Source organism: Dromaius novaehollandiae, chromosome 1 (genome assembly GCF_036370855.1).
Source record: "Dromaius novaehollandiae isolate bDroNov1 chromosome 1, bDroNov1.hap1, whole genome shotgun sequence".
NCBI classification, from domain to species: domain Eukaryota; kingdom Metazoa; phylum Chordata; class Aves; order Casuariiformes; family Dromaiidae; genus Dromaius; species Dromaius novaehollandiae.
In genome coordinates, this window is record NC_088098.1 from 135,170,628 (window position 1) to 135,189,677 (window position 19,050).

The following is a 19,050-nucleotide window of genomic DNA, read 5'->3' on the forward strand; positions in this document are numbered from 1 at the left end:
CACCAGTGTGAGCAGCCTGCACTTAAAAAACCCCCCAGAACTCACTAACCTGATCCATAACACTTTCCTTAAACTTACGTGTCTTAATTGAGAAATAAAAAATGGCAGCAGCTGATTCTGTGACTTCCTCCTTTTAAAATAATCTGGTACCTCTGGAAAAACTACCTTTTCAGAAGATCTTGACAGTGGCGTGGCTCAAAGAGAGGGGTCGTAACAACTGGGATGGCCATCCCAAGCAATTTTGAAAGCCTCAGCCTCTGCACTGCACTAACCAGAAGATGATGCATTTCATCGGCATTGCTTCTAGGATGAAACAAAACAAAACAGCAGAGTATTTTCAATTAATAAAAAAAAAAAAAAATTTTTTTAAATACAGCCAGACAACTAAATATTAATGAATCCAGCTATGCTTTAAGCTATTCTGAACACTCTGTTTTACCAGCTTTGGGAAAAATAACAAGCTTTAAAAAATGCTTGTTAAAAATGGGGGGTTGACAGAATATGATACTACAGTTCTGTGAAAGTCCCTGCTTTTCCTATTAAGCAAGATGGCAGCAATACTTTAGCCCAGAAAAAGCAGAATGCTTTTCCTAACTTCCTGATGAGGATGCATTTTCTGAATAGTGAATTTATATCTATGTTTGCATCAAAAGTTTCAGCACATTCAGAATTAGACCTGTGCCTGAAGCTGAGGTTAGATTTCTAACTGGAAGCTGCTCGTCTGGACACCTTCTGATTGCAAGAACTACGGCAAAACTGTCCAAGAGGTACTGTGGAAGTAGTTTGGCTGCAAATAGGTAAAGAAAGGTGATCCTGCTGAGGAGTTTTAAAATTGGCTTTTTTCCTTTTTTTTTTTTTTTTTTTAATAGACAATACTGGTGCTGTTCTGGCAATATGTCCTATAAAATAATAAAACAGAGTTTTCCCAAGTTCACAAGTCTAGGTCTGGCCATGAAAAGGGAGCATCCATCAACAACTGTTCCCTCGCTCTCATGTTCATTCTGAATGATGCGTTTTTTTTGTTTTTTTTTTTTTTTTTAACAAGCGAGCCATGTGAATTTAAAAGCAGACATACAATAATGCATCTCCAGCTCATTTTCATACACAAGTGCAAAACTGTAACCTACCAGAACTTTTATTTTAATTATACATTCACATTTCTCCATTTATGTGGGTGGCTTGTACACTGTCAAGTAATAAAGTTACATAGTTCTACTCTTTTATGTGCATTGATTTCAGCCATCAAAGAAAATTATAAAACTAACAATGAACAAATTTTCCATATATCTATAGTCAGGCTGGGAAAAATTATGTGACCTTTCCTCACCCCCCCCCCCCCCTTGGCCACCAAATTCCCCTGACTTTTAGGGTTTTCTTTCTGAAATAATTGCTAATGTTACTTAATATTTTAAAACTGTTTCTTATGTGTCTCTAGTAACGAAATTGGCATTAGCTGTGCCCTGGGCTGTACTGCTCGCTTACTCTCGCTTTTACAGAAGCTGGTTTAGGCACATCGTTACTGGCTGTTCAGCAGTGCTCTCCGATAGTGCTGTTGGACAATATAATTTTTCTTAGCCTGGTGATCGTAACATTTGAGGATCATCACAAATCAATTGTAGTGCTTTACAGTTTACAGACTTTTGCCAAACCTTTTCCATATACTGAAAACAATTCAGAAATGACAAAAAATGCTGCAACCAATTAGCACGTACAAACATTTATTTTGAAATTTCCATTCTAACCATTATGAAGAATTACATCATCAAAGCACTTTATGGCAGTGAAAATAGCTCTTACCCCTCTGACTCATCCATTATTCCATTAAAGCTGCAAAATGTGCAATCTGCTTGAAAAATAGGTTGCTTTTTATTCAGTTTTTCATGAAAAGTCAAAATTTGATAACAAAAAAACAAAAGAAAAAAGCCCAGCTTATAGGGAATCTACATCTGATCCTCTCCCCCTTCCCCCAAAAATAACTTACAAAGATAGTTTAAAGTTTTAAATGAGTTTAAAACCAAGTGCATCTTTTTATTTTTTTTTCATAATAATCTTAAAATTCTAAAAACCCATAATTTACTTTCTTGGAAAAAAGGCAGCGAGCCGTTGCTTTTTGATTGGAAGAATATGTATTTCTGGTGAGTTCATTTTCTTTAACTTTACACTCCTGTTTTTTACGGGTTTCCTAAGAGCTTCTGCATTATCCCTAGGCTCCGGCTGGTTCTTCACGTCGTAACACTGCAGCACAGAGTCCTGGGGCATGTCCCTTTTGAAGGAAAAGTTTTTAGTGGATACTCCCGAGAGGCCTTTGATCTTGCCACAGAAAATAGTGGGCACAGCATCTTTGACGGACACTATCACTTTGGCTGTCTGTGACGTGCTTACTATCTCGATATTATTGCCAGCCTTGGGCTCACAGGTTGTTCTGCCCGCCTGGTCCACCAGCCACTTCTGCTGCTGTCGCAGGAGCTCAGCTGAGCTGTTACCCATGATCCTGCTGTCGACCTTGGCTGAGGTTTCGTGTGGTTTGGAAGAGGTGAAGGGGGTTGTCACACTGGAGAGCTTGTCCAGCACGGCATGAGTGGCACTGTCCAGCATGGAGCCGGAGCAGACGGCACTGGCTGCTTCAGCGTGGCCCCCGCTACTGCCCGCCTTGCGGCAGGACGCCAGCGACAGGTCCAACGCCCCATCTTCTGGTGGTACCTGCAGGCTGGCCTCGCTGGCCTTGAGCAGGGGCGCCGTTTTCATGGAGAGGTCCAGGGCCTCGTTCTCGTTGCTCATCTTGATGACTGTGTGGCGATTGAGCTGGGAAAACTCCCGCTGGTGGATGAAGTCGAAGGGCTTCGATTCCTCTTTCTCCAGGGGCGTCTGGGTGCCCTTGCAGGAATGCAGGGTGAACAGCGGCGGTTTGGGATAGTCCGGGGCCACCTTGGCTTCAGCGCTGTGAGGCACAGGGATGGGGATGGGGATGGGGATGGGCACCGGGACAGGCAGTGGCACGATCACGGGGTATGGGACCAGGAGAGTGGCTGGCGGGACCAGCGGTGACAGCGGCGAGCTGAAGGCCTGCGGCGGGAGGGACGTGTAGTCAGGGGGTGGCTGGCAGGGGGCAGAGCCCAGGGTGCCCTGCGAGGGAAACAGATCCTGCAGGACGGCGGCGAAGCCAGGCGTCTGAAACACCGGCGGCAGGACCGGCTCTGGGGCTTGGCTGGAAGGCTTCGGGTCCAGCAGCTGGGGCTGCCCGACGGGGGTGGAGGAGCCCTGGAAGAGATTGCTGTGGAGAGGGTTGGCGGTGCAGGGAGCGCCCGGGGGCAGCACCAGGGGTGAATTCAGATGCTGAAAGACGTGCTGCTCCAGGAGGACGGGCAGCGGGACGGGGCCTTGGGTGGTCATGACGTAGGGCGTGCTGCCATTGGCCGCCAGCTGCGGCGTGGCGCTGCCGGCGACCTGCAGGTGAATGGGCAGCACCACAGGGCTGTCCCCCAGGCAGATGGGCTGCAGCACAGTGGCGGCCACCTTGAGTGCCACGCCGCTCTGCGACTCGGCTGGTGGTGTGAGGATGGAGGGAGCGGGCACTGTCACCAGTGGGGAGAGCGCCTTCTTCATCAGGTCCGTCGAGTTGATGTTCCAGGCCTCGGCCGTTATCAGCTGCGCCACCCCGTTTTCGAGTTTGTTGCTGGCGATCGTCGAAGGCGAGCTGGTAACGTCCATGGGCAGGTTCTGGGTGTCCTTGTACAGCTCCTCCATTTTACAGGGCTCGTGAGACTCTGCAGACTCCAAGTTTACATTGCTGTCACCAGGACCCGCAGTGGCTCCGCGCTGCCAGAAGCATCTGCACAGACATAATTTGGCCTGCAAAACAGAAACACATTTTAGGCACTGCATAAATCTCCTTCTTAAAATAATATTTGCAATTGCCTTTAAAGACCCTATCACCAAAAAAAAACCTGTTAAATGTTTCCACACTTCAGGGTAACGGCTCTATAATACTGCACAGTATATATACATATATGCTGTATATACATACAGCCATGAGTGTTGTACGAAGAGTTCTGAGGAACTTATATTTAGCTGTAAACACAGATAATTTAAAAGGACTCGAGAACTGACTGCAGGCAAAGGAAAAAGAAAACCTCTCCAGTATGTAGCATAAAACAAGGACTCGGGCAGTCCATTTTACATTTTTAAACAAAGCTTCACGTAATGACAGTGTATGGCAGAGCCGAGAGACAGCGCGCTGTTTTAACTCACCAAAAGCACAAAAACAAACATTCCTAAAAATAAACCGCTAAGAAATGTTCCACTGCGGGCAGAGGGTCCGCCGCTCCCCAAAAATAATCATCCCTTTTTTGTCCTTGCAGGCTTTGCTAAAATAAAGCAGCCAATCCCCGGGCGCTCTGCCTAGCACCTCCGAAACTGCCACTAGCAGGGTAACAAAGGAGCCCGGCCACGCTGGGCTGCGCCGCCGGCACCTTTGGCAACGCCGCTCTTTGGCTCGCCCACAGAAAAACAGCAAAACAAAACAAAAAAAATGCTGCCTCCCTCCCTCCCTCCCCCCCCCAAATGCTTGCCCTGCTCCAGAGCTGCATAAAGACAGGAATACAAGTCAGACTCCTGATTAATAAAAGATACAAAGACTAAAAATCAAAGCAACTTTAAATTCACTTTGACAGCCTAATCCTTTATCTTAACTAAGCAAATGTTAGTTAAAAAAAAAAAAAAAAGAGGGCAGAGATCTCCATTCAGCAGTTCCCTGAAATGTTCAGCATATTTCCTAAAAAGATTCCCCCCCCGCCCCGCCCCGCCCCAAGCAGCAAATTAATGGTGACATGCATTCATTTATTTAGCAGGATAAATAATTTCCACCCTGAGAGCTGCCATATGCAGAATTGGTGTGGAGGAGCGCCTTGCCGCGTTGCACAAAATGTGCCACTCCTAAAGTGAGCAGCACATCCTGTGATAATAATCACCATGGAAACTTGTCCATTTTTAACTCTGTTACCATGGGAAAGCACCAGAGCCCCCCAAATTTACATTTTCACCTGCACACAACTGCATCCACGTACCGAAAACCAAAACTGGCCGTGGCACCGGCACGCTTGCTAGGCCCGTTGCACCCAGGCCCCCCCCGCCCTTCAGTCGGATTTGTCACTCAAATACTGGGGACGGGAGCGGCTCCAAAACGGGATATGCTGAGAGGCCGAGCCTTCAGGTGCTGCTGCAGCTGCGGCTACACAGACAGTTTCACTGAATCAGCTGCTCACGTACCTTTGCTTGCTCACATGCATGTTTGCAGGAATGGCACTACAGCCTGCAAACCGAGAGGGGAGAGGGGGAAAAAAAATCAACAAAGGCTAAAAAAATGGCCAAGGCAGGGAAGCGGGAAATCTCAGAGTCTCTCCTGAGACTTGTAAATCCTTGGATTTGGCAGCAAGATGCCATGGCAAGCGCGAGACTACAGAAATGTTGAGAGTTAATAGCTGGGGCTGGTTCAGTACAATTCGAATAATTTATCAGAGCCATTTGATTTTTTTAAAAGGATTTTTTAAAAGTAAACAGATTAGTCATTTATTTTCCACTACTGCTGCTGGCCTAAGGAGAATAATCCATGATTATTCTCACCTCATGAAATGCTCTGAAGAAAATATTCTCAAATACAGGCTTGAGGGTTTTTGTTTGCTTCCTTTTTCAGCTTTGGCCAAAACAGCATACAGGGAGGCAGAGACTTCCAAACACAGAAAACAGGAAGAAAAAAAAAATCACTTACTTACTCAAAAGGTGACAAGTATTTGAACAAAAAATCTAAAAAAGAGCCCATCTTGTCTTGAAGAACAAAAAGCAAATGTTTCTAAAAATAAAGACAATGAAGAGACAGCTCAGCAGATTCACATTGAAAAAATAAACAGTTATTTCTGTCAATGAATTAAAAAGCCATTTTACACTTCTCATATAATCTCCCTCTCTTTTTAAAAAGACCCATTTGAAAATTCTTCAGTCTCTGTAGCCCACCCTAGCATCTTCACTCCTCTAGGCTCTGTAGCACAGGAAAATATTTTGCAAATGAGATTGGCTGTTTTTCTTTTTTTTGTTTGTTTGTTTGAAAAGCGTGAGATCTCTGTGTTTTCACAGAAAATTAATGATCTAGTAGGGACAGGAAATGACCTTCTATTCCCATGATAAACTCGTTTAACATTGAGAAATAGAAAAATTAAGATGAAAATTATGCTGTGTTAGAGACTTGAGGGATTAGCATGCTGTACAGACCCATGGAGAGAGACAGAGAGAACCACGGAAGATGAAAGTATAAAATGTAATAAAATCCCCCATTGTCGCTTTAAAAAGCTACAGGGCTGGAGGCTGAGGAAATACCTCGATGAGGGAAAGAAGAGCTCATCTACCACGATCAGACACCTCGAAGAGATGCCTGTAGGTTTCTCTTTTTTAAGGCATAGTCAAATACTGTTTCACACGCCGAACCCTACGTCCCGGGCTGTTTTGTGACAGTGCTGCTGGCACCGCTGGGGTCTCAGGCTGCCGCCGGGAGCACCCACAGCACTGCGGGCAGGAGCCGGAGAACCCAGGCGCGCTGCATCCCGCCGTCGGCTGGAGGGGACAGGGGGGCTTACGGCTTTTTGTTTGCTTCTTCCCCTCGGCCTGTCTCGCCAGTGGCTAGAGGGAAACGGCGTAGCCCTGCTGGGCAGCATGGTGATTTCGGGGTGCTGCCGAGCCCCATGTGGGTGAGGGCCGCCTCTGGCTTTGGGGGATGCTTACGCTCATGCTGAGGCGACGGAGCTGCTTGCTGGTGGGAAAGGCGGGGAGCGAGCCCCTTTCCTAAATGAAAGCCAGGGCTGGACGTCACAGGAGCGGGGCAGATCCCTCGCAGCCACCTGCCCTTGCCCATGGTTTGGCTCAGCCTTCGAGTTTCAGGTGCCTGGTAATGGTTCGAGTCCTGCTTCCCAGTGGAATCCAGGAGGCAGCAGGAAATGTCTGCAGAGCTTGGCTTCAGCGGTGCCAAGCCTCGAGTGCTCCGGCTCGAGCCTCTGCATGGAAGAGGCTTGCCCAGGCGGGGACACGCTCAGGGCGCCCGGATCAGGCTTCCCCCAGGCATGGGTTTAGGCAGGTTGACAGGCCGAATCGCCAACGCCTCGCTCCTCGTTTCTCTGCCAACCTCCAACGGGCATAAACTGTAAAAGCTCCCGAGATGCCAAAGCTCTCCCTACCCTTCGCAGAAGCACGCCTTTCCCTATTTCCCGCACATTTTGTTCTGGAGTGCGTGCTCACTATGGGAAAAACACACCCACTTGAAAGGATTTTGGGATGCTGCAGCGCAGCGCTTGCAGCCTGCAGGCTGCCAGCTCCCGGTACCCAGGCGCAAAGCAGAGCGGAGGCACCGCTGCCCTTGGTGCGCCCACAGCTCGCCCCCCGCGCGGCAGGCGACCCCCCAGCTGCCCAACTCCTACCACAATAAACACATGTTGGCAAGGTCCATAAGCAGGCAGAGGGAAAGGGATCCAAGGCCCCAGTCCTCCCAAGAGGAGGTGTTTGAAGATCGGGGACCAGGAGATATTTTGAAGCTGCTCAAAGAGATACTTTGTTGTTCCTGTACTCCCTTTTTTATACTGTGTATACTGACTGCAGAGTCCAAAAACATAAGTCAACAAGGAGATGACAAACTAAAACACCAGTACTAACAGTAATAGCTGTTACTGCTGTACTATATTTCTACTTTAATGAAAATCAACCAGGAGTATTTGCTGCTTTCTTTCTTTCTTTTTTTTTTTTTTTTTTTAAAGATTGATGCTTCACTGCACATTAAGAGTTACCCATCTTTCCCAGAAAACAAGTTTCATGTATCTAATCCAGACAGTGGAACACAATATAACTTAGTGAAAGTGCCTTAAATTTCCCGTCTACCACACCTCAGTGTCTGCAAATCAATTAATTTCACTTTCTCCACTTACCTATTTAATATTTAATCTGCTATTTGTTTTAATTGAAAATAAATGTACAACACTGAAAAGCAACCTGTTGTGAGTAACACTGGTTTTCCCACTGGGGTGGTGATAAGAGTTAAGTTCATGGTACTACGCAACAATGTGTGTAACTATACAGGAAACGTTATGTTACTTATATAGGAGTGCCATTAAAAGGTGGGTGATAATTCTAGCTTTTTTTTTTTTTTGATCTTCTCTATAGTTCACTTCCTTGCATATACCACTGCTTGTATGTCATTATTTACACAGAACTGAAATTACACTGTGCAGGCTGGGTCCCGTGTGACTCATGGGCTAAGCTGGCCGCCACCACGTCGCCCTCAAAACACCGCCAAGGCACATCCAACCTGCTCCGGGCATTTGTGCTGAGACTCGAGTTTCTCTAAAGGCCTCAGAGTTGGGCCTCCCCCTTCGGTGAGGTCTTATCTGCCAAAGCCAGTCTCAGCTTTCCGCATGGTTAATAAACAAACACGCGGGCAACTATGAGGATGCGTGCTGACCCAGGTCAACAAACTATAAATTACCTTCCACCCTAGGATTTTTTTCTTTGATAGCTGGAGCCATCCAAAAATAAAGGGGTTTTCATATCGTTACTGATACATTGTTGCTAGAATAGAAAAAAATATGTATATGAATAAAATGAACTATCAAATATAGGGAGCTATTAATGCACACATAACATGTAAGTCGGAAATATATTATGTGGATGAACTTTATGCACCCAAACCCAACATTGTTTCATCTGAAAAACCACACCTGATTTCAGCAGCGTTTGCTTCTTGAATTTCCAATTGATCCACATGCTTAAGGCACCTGAGACTGACAATTCTGGCTCCCATATACCCTTTTCTGCAGCATACTCCTCAGATACCAAAAGGAGGAAGAGTAACTGACTCACTAATAACACTAAAATAGCCTTTTCCCCTTTCTTGCACCACGTGCAATGCTGTGTTTGATATCGCCTTGCAAACCTTGGTGCCAGGCTGTGCCCTGAGGCCAGTGCTCAGCCCCAGGGGCGACGCAGCCGCTCCGGCAGCCTGGGCACAGAAGTGCTGAGGGGGTCAGTGGGACTTTACTGACGCCTAACGGAGGACGGTGATCCCTCCGAGATGCGGGGCGGATGGAGCCAAGGAGACCCAAAGGACACTTGTCAAGGCAAGCTGCCTTCCCATCATGGCGGGCTGATAGATGGACCCCAAACTCGGTCCCATGTCCGGACCCCCAAACTCCGTCCAGACATGGGACTGGATCCTACCACAGCTGTGTTTGAAAGGCAGCTTGCCAAGGGTTGCACTTCTCCAGCCCCTCAAGGGGCACCATGGAAACACCCCACTTATGCTCTTGCCCTCCCTGCCCGCCCTTGGTCTGCATCATTCCCTTGGGTCAAATATCCAGCAACTAACAGTTAAGATTTAGGTGGCACCACTCAAAAGGAAGGTGTGATATGCATCAGAAAGGCAGGATTTACTCTAATGCCACCCAGAGCGAGGAGGGAGGGCTACGCAGGGGCATCCCCCCGGTATAAAAGCTACATCCACACCTTTGTGCCCCGCAGCACTGCACGATACCCACATTCGCCATGCAAGTTACGCATGAGCCCCTGCATTATTTTGCATTACCCAGAAGCTGCATTACAGAAGATGAGACAGATGCTGTTGAGGGGCAGCTAAAATACAAGCATCTCCCTAGACAACCTCAGCAGATGCCACAGGAATAATGACGACCTTAATGCAACAGGTATGCTTTTCTTTTCCCAGGGCCACTGCTGCATTACGGCTCCTTCCAGGAGGCAAACCTATTTGTGTCAAGGCTCCCATGCAGGCTGTTAATCCCTGGGGGGACCACTAGGAAAGGAAATCATTACAGCAGCACAAAATGGCACATTATAGATGGTACATTGACAATATGTATACACTGCTTAGGCACAAAGGATGATCGTTCTCGAATGCGGTACTTTGACTGGCTGATCATACTTCAGTCTTTTAAACAGTTGAGCTGAGAAATACAGAGAAGGCCGCCTATTGCACAGGCTAATCGCCTGCAAAGAGCTGGCTTAGAGTAATATATTTGCTAACTATATTGCTGTTGTCAACAGTCCGTAGTTCGCAATCCATTCTGGGGAGGAGAAAACTCACTTTCTTCTCATTTAAAAACAAATCAGGCCAATTTAAAAAAAGTCCTGTCACAGATCTGAAACCAGTGTCTTTACTCCCAAGGGCAATATATACAAGACAGACAATAAATGCTGGGGAAGGAACAGAGCATTTGCCTGATAAATTTCAACCTGTAGTGAATTTTTATACCCAATTTGAAAACCTTGCACAAACTACATTTACAGTGGAAACTGTGACATACCCCACGCTCCAATGGAGACAGCACATGCCGCTGTACTGCCGGATGCATTTTCCCTCCTGCCGCTCCATCCGCGGCCAGTGCGGGGAACCGGATGGAGCAGCCAGTGGAAGGTCTCCTGTTCTTGAAACGACTCCTGCTCGCTTGCTATGCGGTATTACATATAAACAGGCACTATAAAAACAAGACTACCTGGAAATTATTTGAGATGAATCTTGCTATTCCCAAACGCTCAGGTTCCTTTTATCTGTAGCACATCCTAACTCCTGCTGTTTTGAAGCCCTAAACCAGCATGCGAGGAAGAACCACACGGTAAGTTTCCCAGGATAACACCTTTACAGCCCTGGGTGTTTTTCTGCCATAGTTTAGTACAAAAATGCCTACACAGCAGCAGCTTGCCTAGCCTGCAGTAAGCTGAGGCAGAGGCAGTGTACGGAAACGTGATGCGTCAAGCCAGATGTACGAAGGACAAATACAAATTTGCCAGCCGTAATCATCGCAGCGTCGCATGCCACAGGCATTTTGCGACGCCCCTTCGGCCTCCTTGCGGGCTTTGCTGACCCGCAGCAGCTTTCGGGTTCAGAAGTTGTGCTCAGACAGGGATGACGAGTTACTGCTTTGGAAAATATTCCCAGGCCGTTGCAAAAGTACCTGTTTAAATCTCTTTGTGCTTTGGGCAGCGTGCTGTGGTTCCTTCCGCAGTGTGGCAAAATCCCTCAGGGCCAGGGGAGTGGGGGCCCGTGGCAGCATGCAGGGTGCGTGCTGTGGCCCCCCGGGCGGTCGCGCATGGGAAGCGAGCACCGGGGAGGCGACAGCAGCGCCAAGGCGGCCATGGCCAAATGCCTCCTGGGGACGCGCACCACTTGCCTTGCAGCCCCGCCAGCTCCCCAGACTAAGAAAGTCTGCATTAAAATGGCAGTGGGGGAAAACCGGACTTGCTGTAGGGACATCTTTGGCGGTGCCGTCCCCGGGACTGACTATACCTCGACCTCCGCGGTTTTCACACATGCGGTGTGCCCACGTGTTTACTTTTCCACCGAGCTCATAGGAAGAATGTAGACTCATGCTGGCATTGAAAGGCTGCTTAGACTTGAAAAGAAAACTGCATGATTTTCCTATGGGAAAAAAATATTTTAAACAGTTTTTCCTGCCATTAAATATCCCATTTAACTGATTATTTAGTATCGTTTTCAATCAAAACATTAGATTCGCCAGCAAAGCAAAGAAAAATGAGCTGTTTTGAGAACACAGAGCTAAACAAAACAAACAAGAGAGCCGTTACTTTACAGTAAATTTTTAAAAACATGTATTTTGTTTTCCCAGCAATCGATACACCAATGATAACATGAGGAAAAGGACACCAATTAAATGTAATTGCCAGTCCCACTTCCCCCAAAACCTGAAATAAAAAGCACTCCATGTCAGCCTGATAAAATATTTGCTTCTTTTCCAGTCAAGAGCTTTATTAAACAGTCCTTAAAGCATTTCAGTTCTTACAAAGGATTTCAAAGTTTCATGTCAGTTAAATGACTTCAAAGCCTCATTAGCTCCATGACGGAGGTTTATTCGCAGCACAGAAACATTCAGCTCACTCGTTTCTCCTGACCCATTCCACTGATCCCAGACTCCAAGATATTTTTACTAAAATTCATTTGATCTTTTCCGATATCCAGATGAGAGGTTGTGTCAGTGCTACAAAGGCCACCGTTCATTCCCTCTTGCTTATGCGAATCTGTTTTACTCCTCGCCGTGAGGGACGAGGACCCCTCCCAGACCAGTTGCCAAGTCTCAGCTGACAGGTCAGTGAGGTAAACTTAAAACCACTTTTTTTATACCCATTTTGGCAGTCTGGCAGGCCAAACATCTGACCATGCCCAATTACGCCAATACAGTTTCAACAACTTCAGCTGTCTTCTACCCAGCCACACAGAGCGCTGCCGGGTGCTCCTGCAGGGGTAAAATACCTTCCCCAGTCCCAAACCCACCAACATTGCTGAGATGCCGCTGGCCCACACGCAGATTGACAGACCCAGCACCTGATCCCAGCCCTCGCCTCGGTCTGTGAGCCAGGGTGAACACTGCAATCCTTTTCATACCCCCTCCTCAAGACAAGCCAACTCAAGACCAGAATAAGGATAACCTCAGCACTGCTGAGTGGATTGCCTTTGAGCTTGCCTTGCTTTGCAGACCTTCTTTAGACACAAAGGAAGAATAAGCAAGACCCAGTCTGACTGTATTTTAAAGTTGTGGAGGTTAGAATAGCAAATCCTGACACCTCTGTAATTGATCTTAAATCAACCGAAAGCTAAACTTTCACATAACCTCTCCTTGTCCTAATATACCTTCCAGCTTAAATAGATAAATAATCAGAGGAAAAGCAAAATCAAGTAAGAGATTGCACCTTCCAGCATGCAACTCATGTTTTAGCCACTACAAACGTTAATATCTAAGACCATAGATAAGAACATGCCTGTGATTACCTACTATACATCCTTGTGCCATTCAGCTTGCAATGGTAAGCCCAGACAGCCAAGCCCCTCTCTCCTGCCTGCAGCTGTGAGGGATCAGGCAAGCAGCGGCACTGACAATGCTCTATGCTCTCCAGGAAAGAATAAGCACATTTCAGGTGTGCCAGACTCCAGGCCCTTCCACATCAGAAAATAGAGCACCAAAAAATTAATTGAATCCAGTCCCAAATGACAAGATGTAGGGATGAGCCAAAGAACTGTGGACTAAATAAACTCATTGCTTCTCTTACCATGTGGAGTAGGGTCTTATATGGAAGCACAGGCAAATAATATGGCACAGGAGTATCAGGGTGTGATCTGCAGAGATCTGCATCCTTCCCCACTGACATTAGTAACCAAATGCCCTTTCAACTTGCCAATTGAAGATCACATTTTATACTCACAGTCTCAGATCTATTAGATTGACTCTCTCTCTCCCCCATCCCATCACTTTGGTAAACCAAGCCCAATGTTTCATCGGCTATGTGATGGCACTAATCCTCAGCAGAGAGTATGCCCACATCAAATTTCAAACCTGCTCCATTCTTGCGCCACCCTATCTAAAAATGTGTGGATGGAAAAACTTTCAAGTCAAAATACCCCTGCATTTTCATCCTTGCAAAATTCGTAATCAGCTGCTGGGATTTTATTTAAAAGAGCAAGAAAAATGTAGGATCCCTATAACATGAGGAAAAATGCAGCATTTTTTCTTTTAATTTCATATCCTTTCACATACTCACTTTCATCCCCTTCTGCTGTTCTGAGCACTTCCTGGTCTGATTTTGAGAGGCAGACAAATGACCTATTCTCTCTGTGGTGCTGTGATGCACGAGATGTCAGCCTTTTGATTGAATTCAAGATAATGCCAGCGTGAGATGCAGCATTACAGTGCTGATGGATGTTATGAGAAGACCTCACAACTTTTCAACATGTTTTCCCCCACAGAGACCAATTTTGCCCTCCTATAAGTCCATATGCTTAACTGTGAAATATAGATGTCTCTAACCACAAATAATACATAAGTAACAGGAAATGCTGAAAATCTGTCTTGTTAGACCTGACTGCCCTTGAGTTTCTGTCCCGATTCAGTTAATCGGCCCAGGTTACCTATAAAGCCTACGAATGCACCACGTGCAAATGCACCACAGCCTGCGAGTACTTCCTCTCCAATACCTTTTCCCTTTTCCGTTTGACTGTGAGCTTTTCTGGGCAGAGATTGTTTTGGCATGTGATTAGCACAAAGCCGAGACTCCAGCCAGGACTCCAGTTACTGCTGTAATACAAATTAGTTATCAGTTGTGGGTACGGGTGTACACATACACACACACACATACACACACACACACACCCTACAGAGCAGGTATGTAGCTGTTCTCCCTTTCATTCTAGTTTGCCACTAATTGCAGTTTTGTTCCTTCAGTATGCCTGCTCCTACTTTTTTTTTTTTTTCTCCAAGAATACGACCTACCTTTTTTTAGGGTACAAGCTCTAACCTGTTTCTTTGCTGCCAAAGCATTTACAGGCTTCAAAAGTGTGAATGTTATTGTCCAAAATTTAATAATTTGATGCTATATTAATAGAACCTTCCAGCCAGCTCAAGGGAATTTTCTCCAGCCGGATATCCTGGCTCAGGCTGATACGCTGCTCATACTGCACAAAAGTGAGCTTATTCTACACTGTGCTCAGAATATACAATCAAGTACTAATGCTCTTTGTGAGCAGGGATAGACTCCGACAATTCATAAAAAAGGTTATTTCAGGAAATGTAGGTAGGGCAACTAGCACTGTAGAAATAGCACTGTTATTGCAGGTAAAAGCAAATATTATTTTCCTGATGCTATGAACCACTCAACACGAAAATATTTGGCAGACGTGTATTGTGAGAGGAAACAAAATCAGTACTACTCACATTTTTCCATCTAAACCTTTAGAGACCACATTCATCATTATGAACGCAGTATACCAAATTTTGTTATTATCACTTCTCCTATCTTAATGATGGCTGTGTGGTACCGGCATAGAAGCACCCTGCCACACGATAGAGAGTCCCTGACATATTTACTGCAACATTCTTCACAAGCAATTTCCATTGTGATGTGTGCTATTACGTGTTCTGAAAAACTTATGGAAACTGCAGGATATAGAACGACAATTACATCTTTCCCAGATGAGACTACTACATTAATGGATCGGCGTAATCCATCATCATAGATTGTAAGTCCTCTGGGAAATGTCACCAGGCCACTCCAATAAATCTGACTGCTGGATTTTGTATTTGGCTATTCAGTTCAGCCTTAGGAAGTAGTTTAGAAACATGTTCTGCGGTGTGATTACAGCTCAGCTCTCCCAATGCAGTACAGTTGTTCTACATCCATGAAATTCAGGGCTCAGATCTGCATGAAAATGTGGAAGAACAGAAAGAACTTAAGCCTTGTGCTAATTCCATACATTTTCAGTTTTGCAAAGACAGGCCACTAAAGCCATGAATTTTGCTACACAGACTGTAGACTATAAAGCAAGAAAGCTGATTCCACAGCTCCATTCATTACATACATTCCATACATTAACAACAACAACAAAAAGAAAACAAAGAATAAAGAAGAACAAAACTAACAGATAAAAAATATCTGTAGGCAGACTAGTGCGGTTCTGATAGCAAAAAATTTTACTCCACTCTCTTTCTTATTCTTCAGGCCACTTAGCACAAGAAGCAGGCTATCTGTTGTGAAAATGTAAGGTGATGCTCTACTGCAGAAGAGCATCCTTCTCACAGGCTCTTCCTTCAGCAAAGCCAAACAACACACAAATAAAAATCTCCTTGGCTCCTCCTAATAACAACTGAAGACGACCTGAGGCTGTATTCTCGTCTCACACATTAATACAAATACAGGAGCCGTGTAAGAAAAGGCTGAAAGGAAGGTCAGTCCCATAGAAGCCCTTTTGTGAGGCAGTTGTGAGTGAGTGGGTACGAGGGCACTTTTGTCTCTCGCACTTTGTGTATATTCCGTCTCAGGCAACGATATATTTTCCTGACATGCCGTTCTCGTATCTGGAGCTAAGCATTTCCTTACGTACAGTATTGGGGGTGGGGAGTCTTAACTGCATTTCAGTGCCCTGCTTTAACCATTTCAAACCCTCTCTTCCCTTTGAAAATGCCTTCCATTACTGCGTGCCCCCCACCCCAAGCCCACTGCAAGGGAAACAGCGATGCGCTTGTGCCTTTTTTGCTCATTCCCAGGCATCCGAAGCTAGGGTAGCAAAAGCACAGCCCGTTCCTACCAGGGCACGAACTACTGCAATTCTTACGGCAGCGACTACCTCCCCATAACCTGAAAGAAATGCAACAGAGCTAGCGAGATTAACAAAACAAAGAGGAGGTAGTTTTAGTTACATAATAATTGCAGGGAATAAAAAGTGTCTACTGCCTGTATAAGCCCTGAGAAACCGTACTCGCTTGTCTTGCCTCAGGCAAATCCATATGTTGGAAGGCATGCTTGGCTATAAAAATCATACCTTTCTTGTAGATAAAAACAGCAGGAGTGCCTGCAAAGTACAAAACATTTGATTTTTTTTTTAGAGTGGAGTTGCAGAAAACAACCGTGCTAACTGAAGAAGTTCCTGTTGGCAAAAGGGGGAGGACTGATGCCACTTGGCCTTGCCCCGAGCCACGCAGTTCCCCTCCATACCCTCTGCTCCAGCGCGTACTGGAGCTTTCCCCGAGCTACTTCAGCTCGCTCACTCAGCCCAAACTATCCAAGGCTTTTCTTTTCCCTGGCAATCCACCTAGGAGACTGAGCACCAGCATCATCCAGGGTAAGCTGTGAACGGCAAAGCCAGCAGCCAGGAGGAAGTTTTGGGAAGAGCTTTTTGGTGGCAGCAACTCGTTAGCCAGGCTCCAGTCACCTTGCGAAGCTTGCCATTAGCAGTGCTGCTCCGAAGCAATCAGCATCGCTCTTGCTGCCTGCAACAGGGCTCAGCTCCTGCACAGGCCTCCCACAAGCATCCTCCACAGCCCAAGATTACAGCTGCTCACCTGGGACAGCAGTGGCAACCCACTCCCTCCGGCAGGGCAGCGAGTGCCAGCTGCAGGGCCTTGCTGTTGAACTCCAGAGGGTTCTTACTGGTGTCTCTTTGGCTGGTATTATTGCTAAAACAAATCCAAAGTCTGAAATATAAAAGGCATAGCAGGAACAAGCCATTTTGCAACAAGGGTTGCAAAAGAAGCCACGAGAGCTAAGGAGGCAACGAAGAAAACCTTTGTTTTTACTGCAGGGCTCCCACAAACACAGCCCTGAAGCAGAAGTCTGTGAATGCAGTGAAAGTTGCTGCTCCTCATGTTGGTGGACATGCTAATTTGCCAACCATTGGCTGACCTGAATAAACATCTGAACAGCAAAAACCAAACCAAGTCGGATAGTTAGCTGTGCCCTGGCTAGCACAAACCCTTTGAGACCCCATCTGAATCTTCCCAAGAAAGGCAGCATGATCCATAGTTTGAGGAATTGAGCAGGCCCTTGCTGACCTGGCCTGCTGCAATGGTTACAGTTAGGAAGGCTGGGTACCAAGGCAGATATGAACAACTGTAACCCATGAGACGAGCTTTCTGCTGAGACAGTGAGCGTGCTGGAGCCACTGTTACCAAAACTGAGAACCAGAATTTTTCCAGTGGGGAATATGGGCCTAGCCCATAATGACTACCCTACGTTTCCTTGGCTACCTCATACAATGATGGCACAAGTGGTTATGGGGAGATCTCCATTTGGTATACTCTTCAGAAAATACTTTGCACATATTAACCTTAGTAATCTTCTTTAAAGCAACACAGCCGGTTGTTGGGTGTAGAACTTGCCTTCATTCTGGCAAGGCCACGTGGCCAGACCCTCACTGACAAAGCTGACGCCTGCACACAAGTCTTCACAGGGTACATGGCCTTGGAGAGCGGGGCCCGGCCACTTCTCATGTACCTACCTTGCCACCAGCAGGTGGCTTCAACATTCAATGGAAATGCTGCTGCAGCATGCAGCCAAAGTATGAAAAATCAATAGACTGTATTGACTTTTTGTCTGACATTAGCAATTTTATAGCTTAATGCTAACCAGAGTAAGCAGGAGAGCACGCTACTACCAAAAATTAATTAAATGGAAAAAAAAACCCTCTAAAGATTCCGACGTAGCCCAGTACGATAAATGCTTGCTAAACCCTTCTCTGTCTTTATCATGATTAAAGTTGAACTTGTATACTGCACCATAAAGGAGTTGGTTAAAATAATGATATGGTTTTGTCTTCCATAGCTTCTCCTCTCCCTCTGCAACTTCGAACCGCTTGAACTTATCTACAGGGAAATCAGAAAGGAAACCCAAACCCTTAAGCATTCTTTGAATCCAAGGATCAGGCTCCTCAGCTAATACAAATTGTCCTCGGCCGATGATTTGGTCCAGCATGAACTTTTTCTTATAAACCAGAGGTCAAGGTGTGAATGAAAGCAGCCACCCCGAGGCAGCAGAGCAAGAGTAGGTCGGAAGCAGCACCCTGGCTTCGGGCACCGAGCAGGGCAGGGGACCCGCAGTGGCATGACAGCTATGGCCCTCATGTGAGCCATGGCCAAGGGGGCAGCTCGGCGTGCCACGTCGCGGGAAGCAGGGCGCAGGAGGCTGACTGTTTTGGTTTAATTGTCTAAACAGGCACTGAGGGATTAGGTCTCGTTATGCCTCTTGCTCTAATTAAGCGTTGTTTATTATCGGATTGTTCCTGATAGCGTATATTTCTTCTTTGTGTAAACAGATCTGACATTCTGGTCTAAAAATTCACAAAACAAAAGGAATGGACATGTCCGCGCTTGAGCAAGTTATAGAGTGTGAGAGATGCCATACAGCCCTTCCCTCAAACACGGACCCCCGTCCTGCACGGGGACCCTCAGGAGCAGGGTGCCAATCCCACAGCGAGCTAGGCACACAAGCATTAACAGCCCCCAACCAGCAAAACACCGAGGTCTGGGGGTTTTTCAATGCCGATTATGACTCGGATAATGTTTACTGTGAAGAGATTTTTGTCAAAGCGTTCATTCTTTGAGTAGTAGTTATGTGTAACCACAGCTTAAAGAGACAGTTTGACCGAGTACGCTCCAAAGTCAGAGTAAAGTTGTCATCTGACTATCCCGGACATTGCTAATACACACAAAGAAAGGCCAGAAAAAAGGGTCA

At 46.2% G+C, this 19,050-nt stretch overlaps 1 protein-coding gene across 2 annotated transcripts in view; it reads right to left on the reverse strand.

Moving 5' to 3' along the window:
- Window positions 1-1,119: 1,119 nt before the first annotated feature.
- RAI2 (retinoic acid induced 2) overlaps window positions 1,120-19,050 on the reverse strand; it is a 46,454-nt gene continuing 28,523 nt past the window's right edge. For both annotated transcript variants that reach the window (XM_064499523.1, XM_064499529.1), the window contains exon 2: window positions 1,120-3,849. In XM_064499523.1, coding sequence (XP_064355593.1) covers window positions 2,074-3,744 — 1,671 coding nt within the window. In that variant the 5' untranslated portion in view covers window positions 3,745-3,849 and the 3' untranslated portion in view covers window positions 1,120-2,073. The remainder of the gene's footprint in view (window positions 3,850-19,050) is intronic.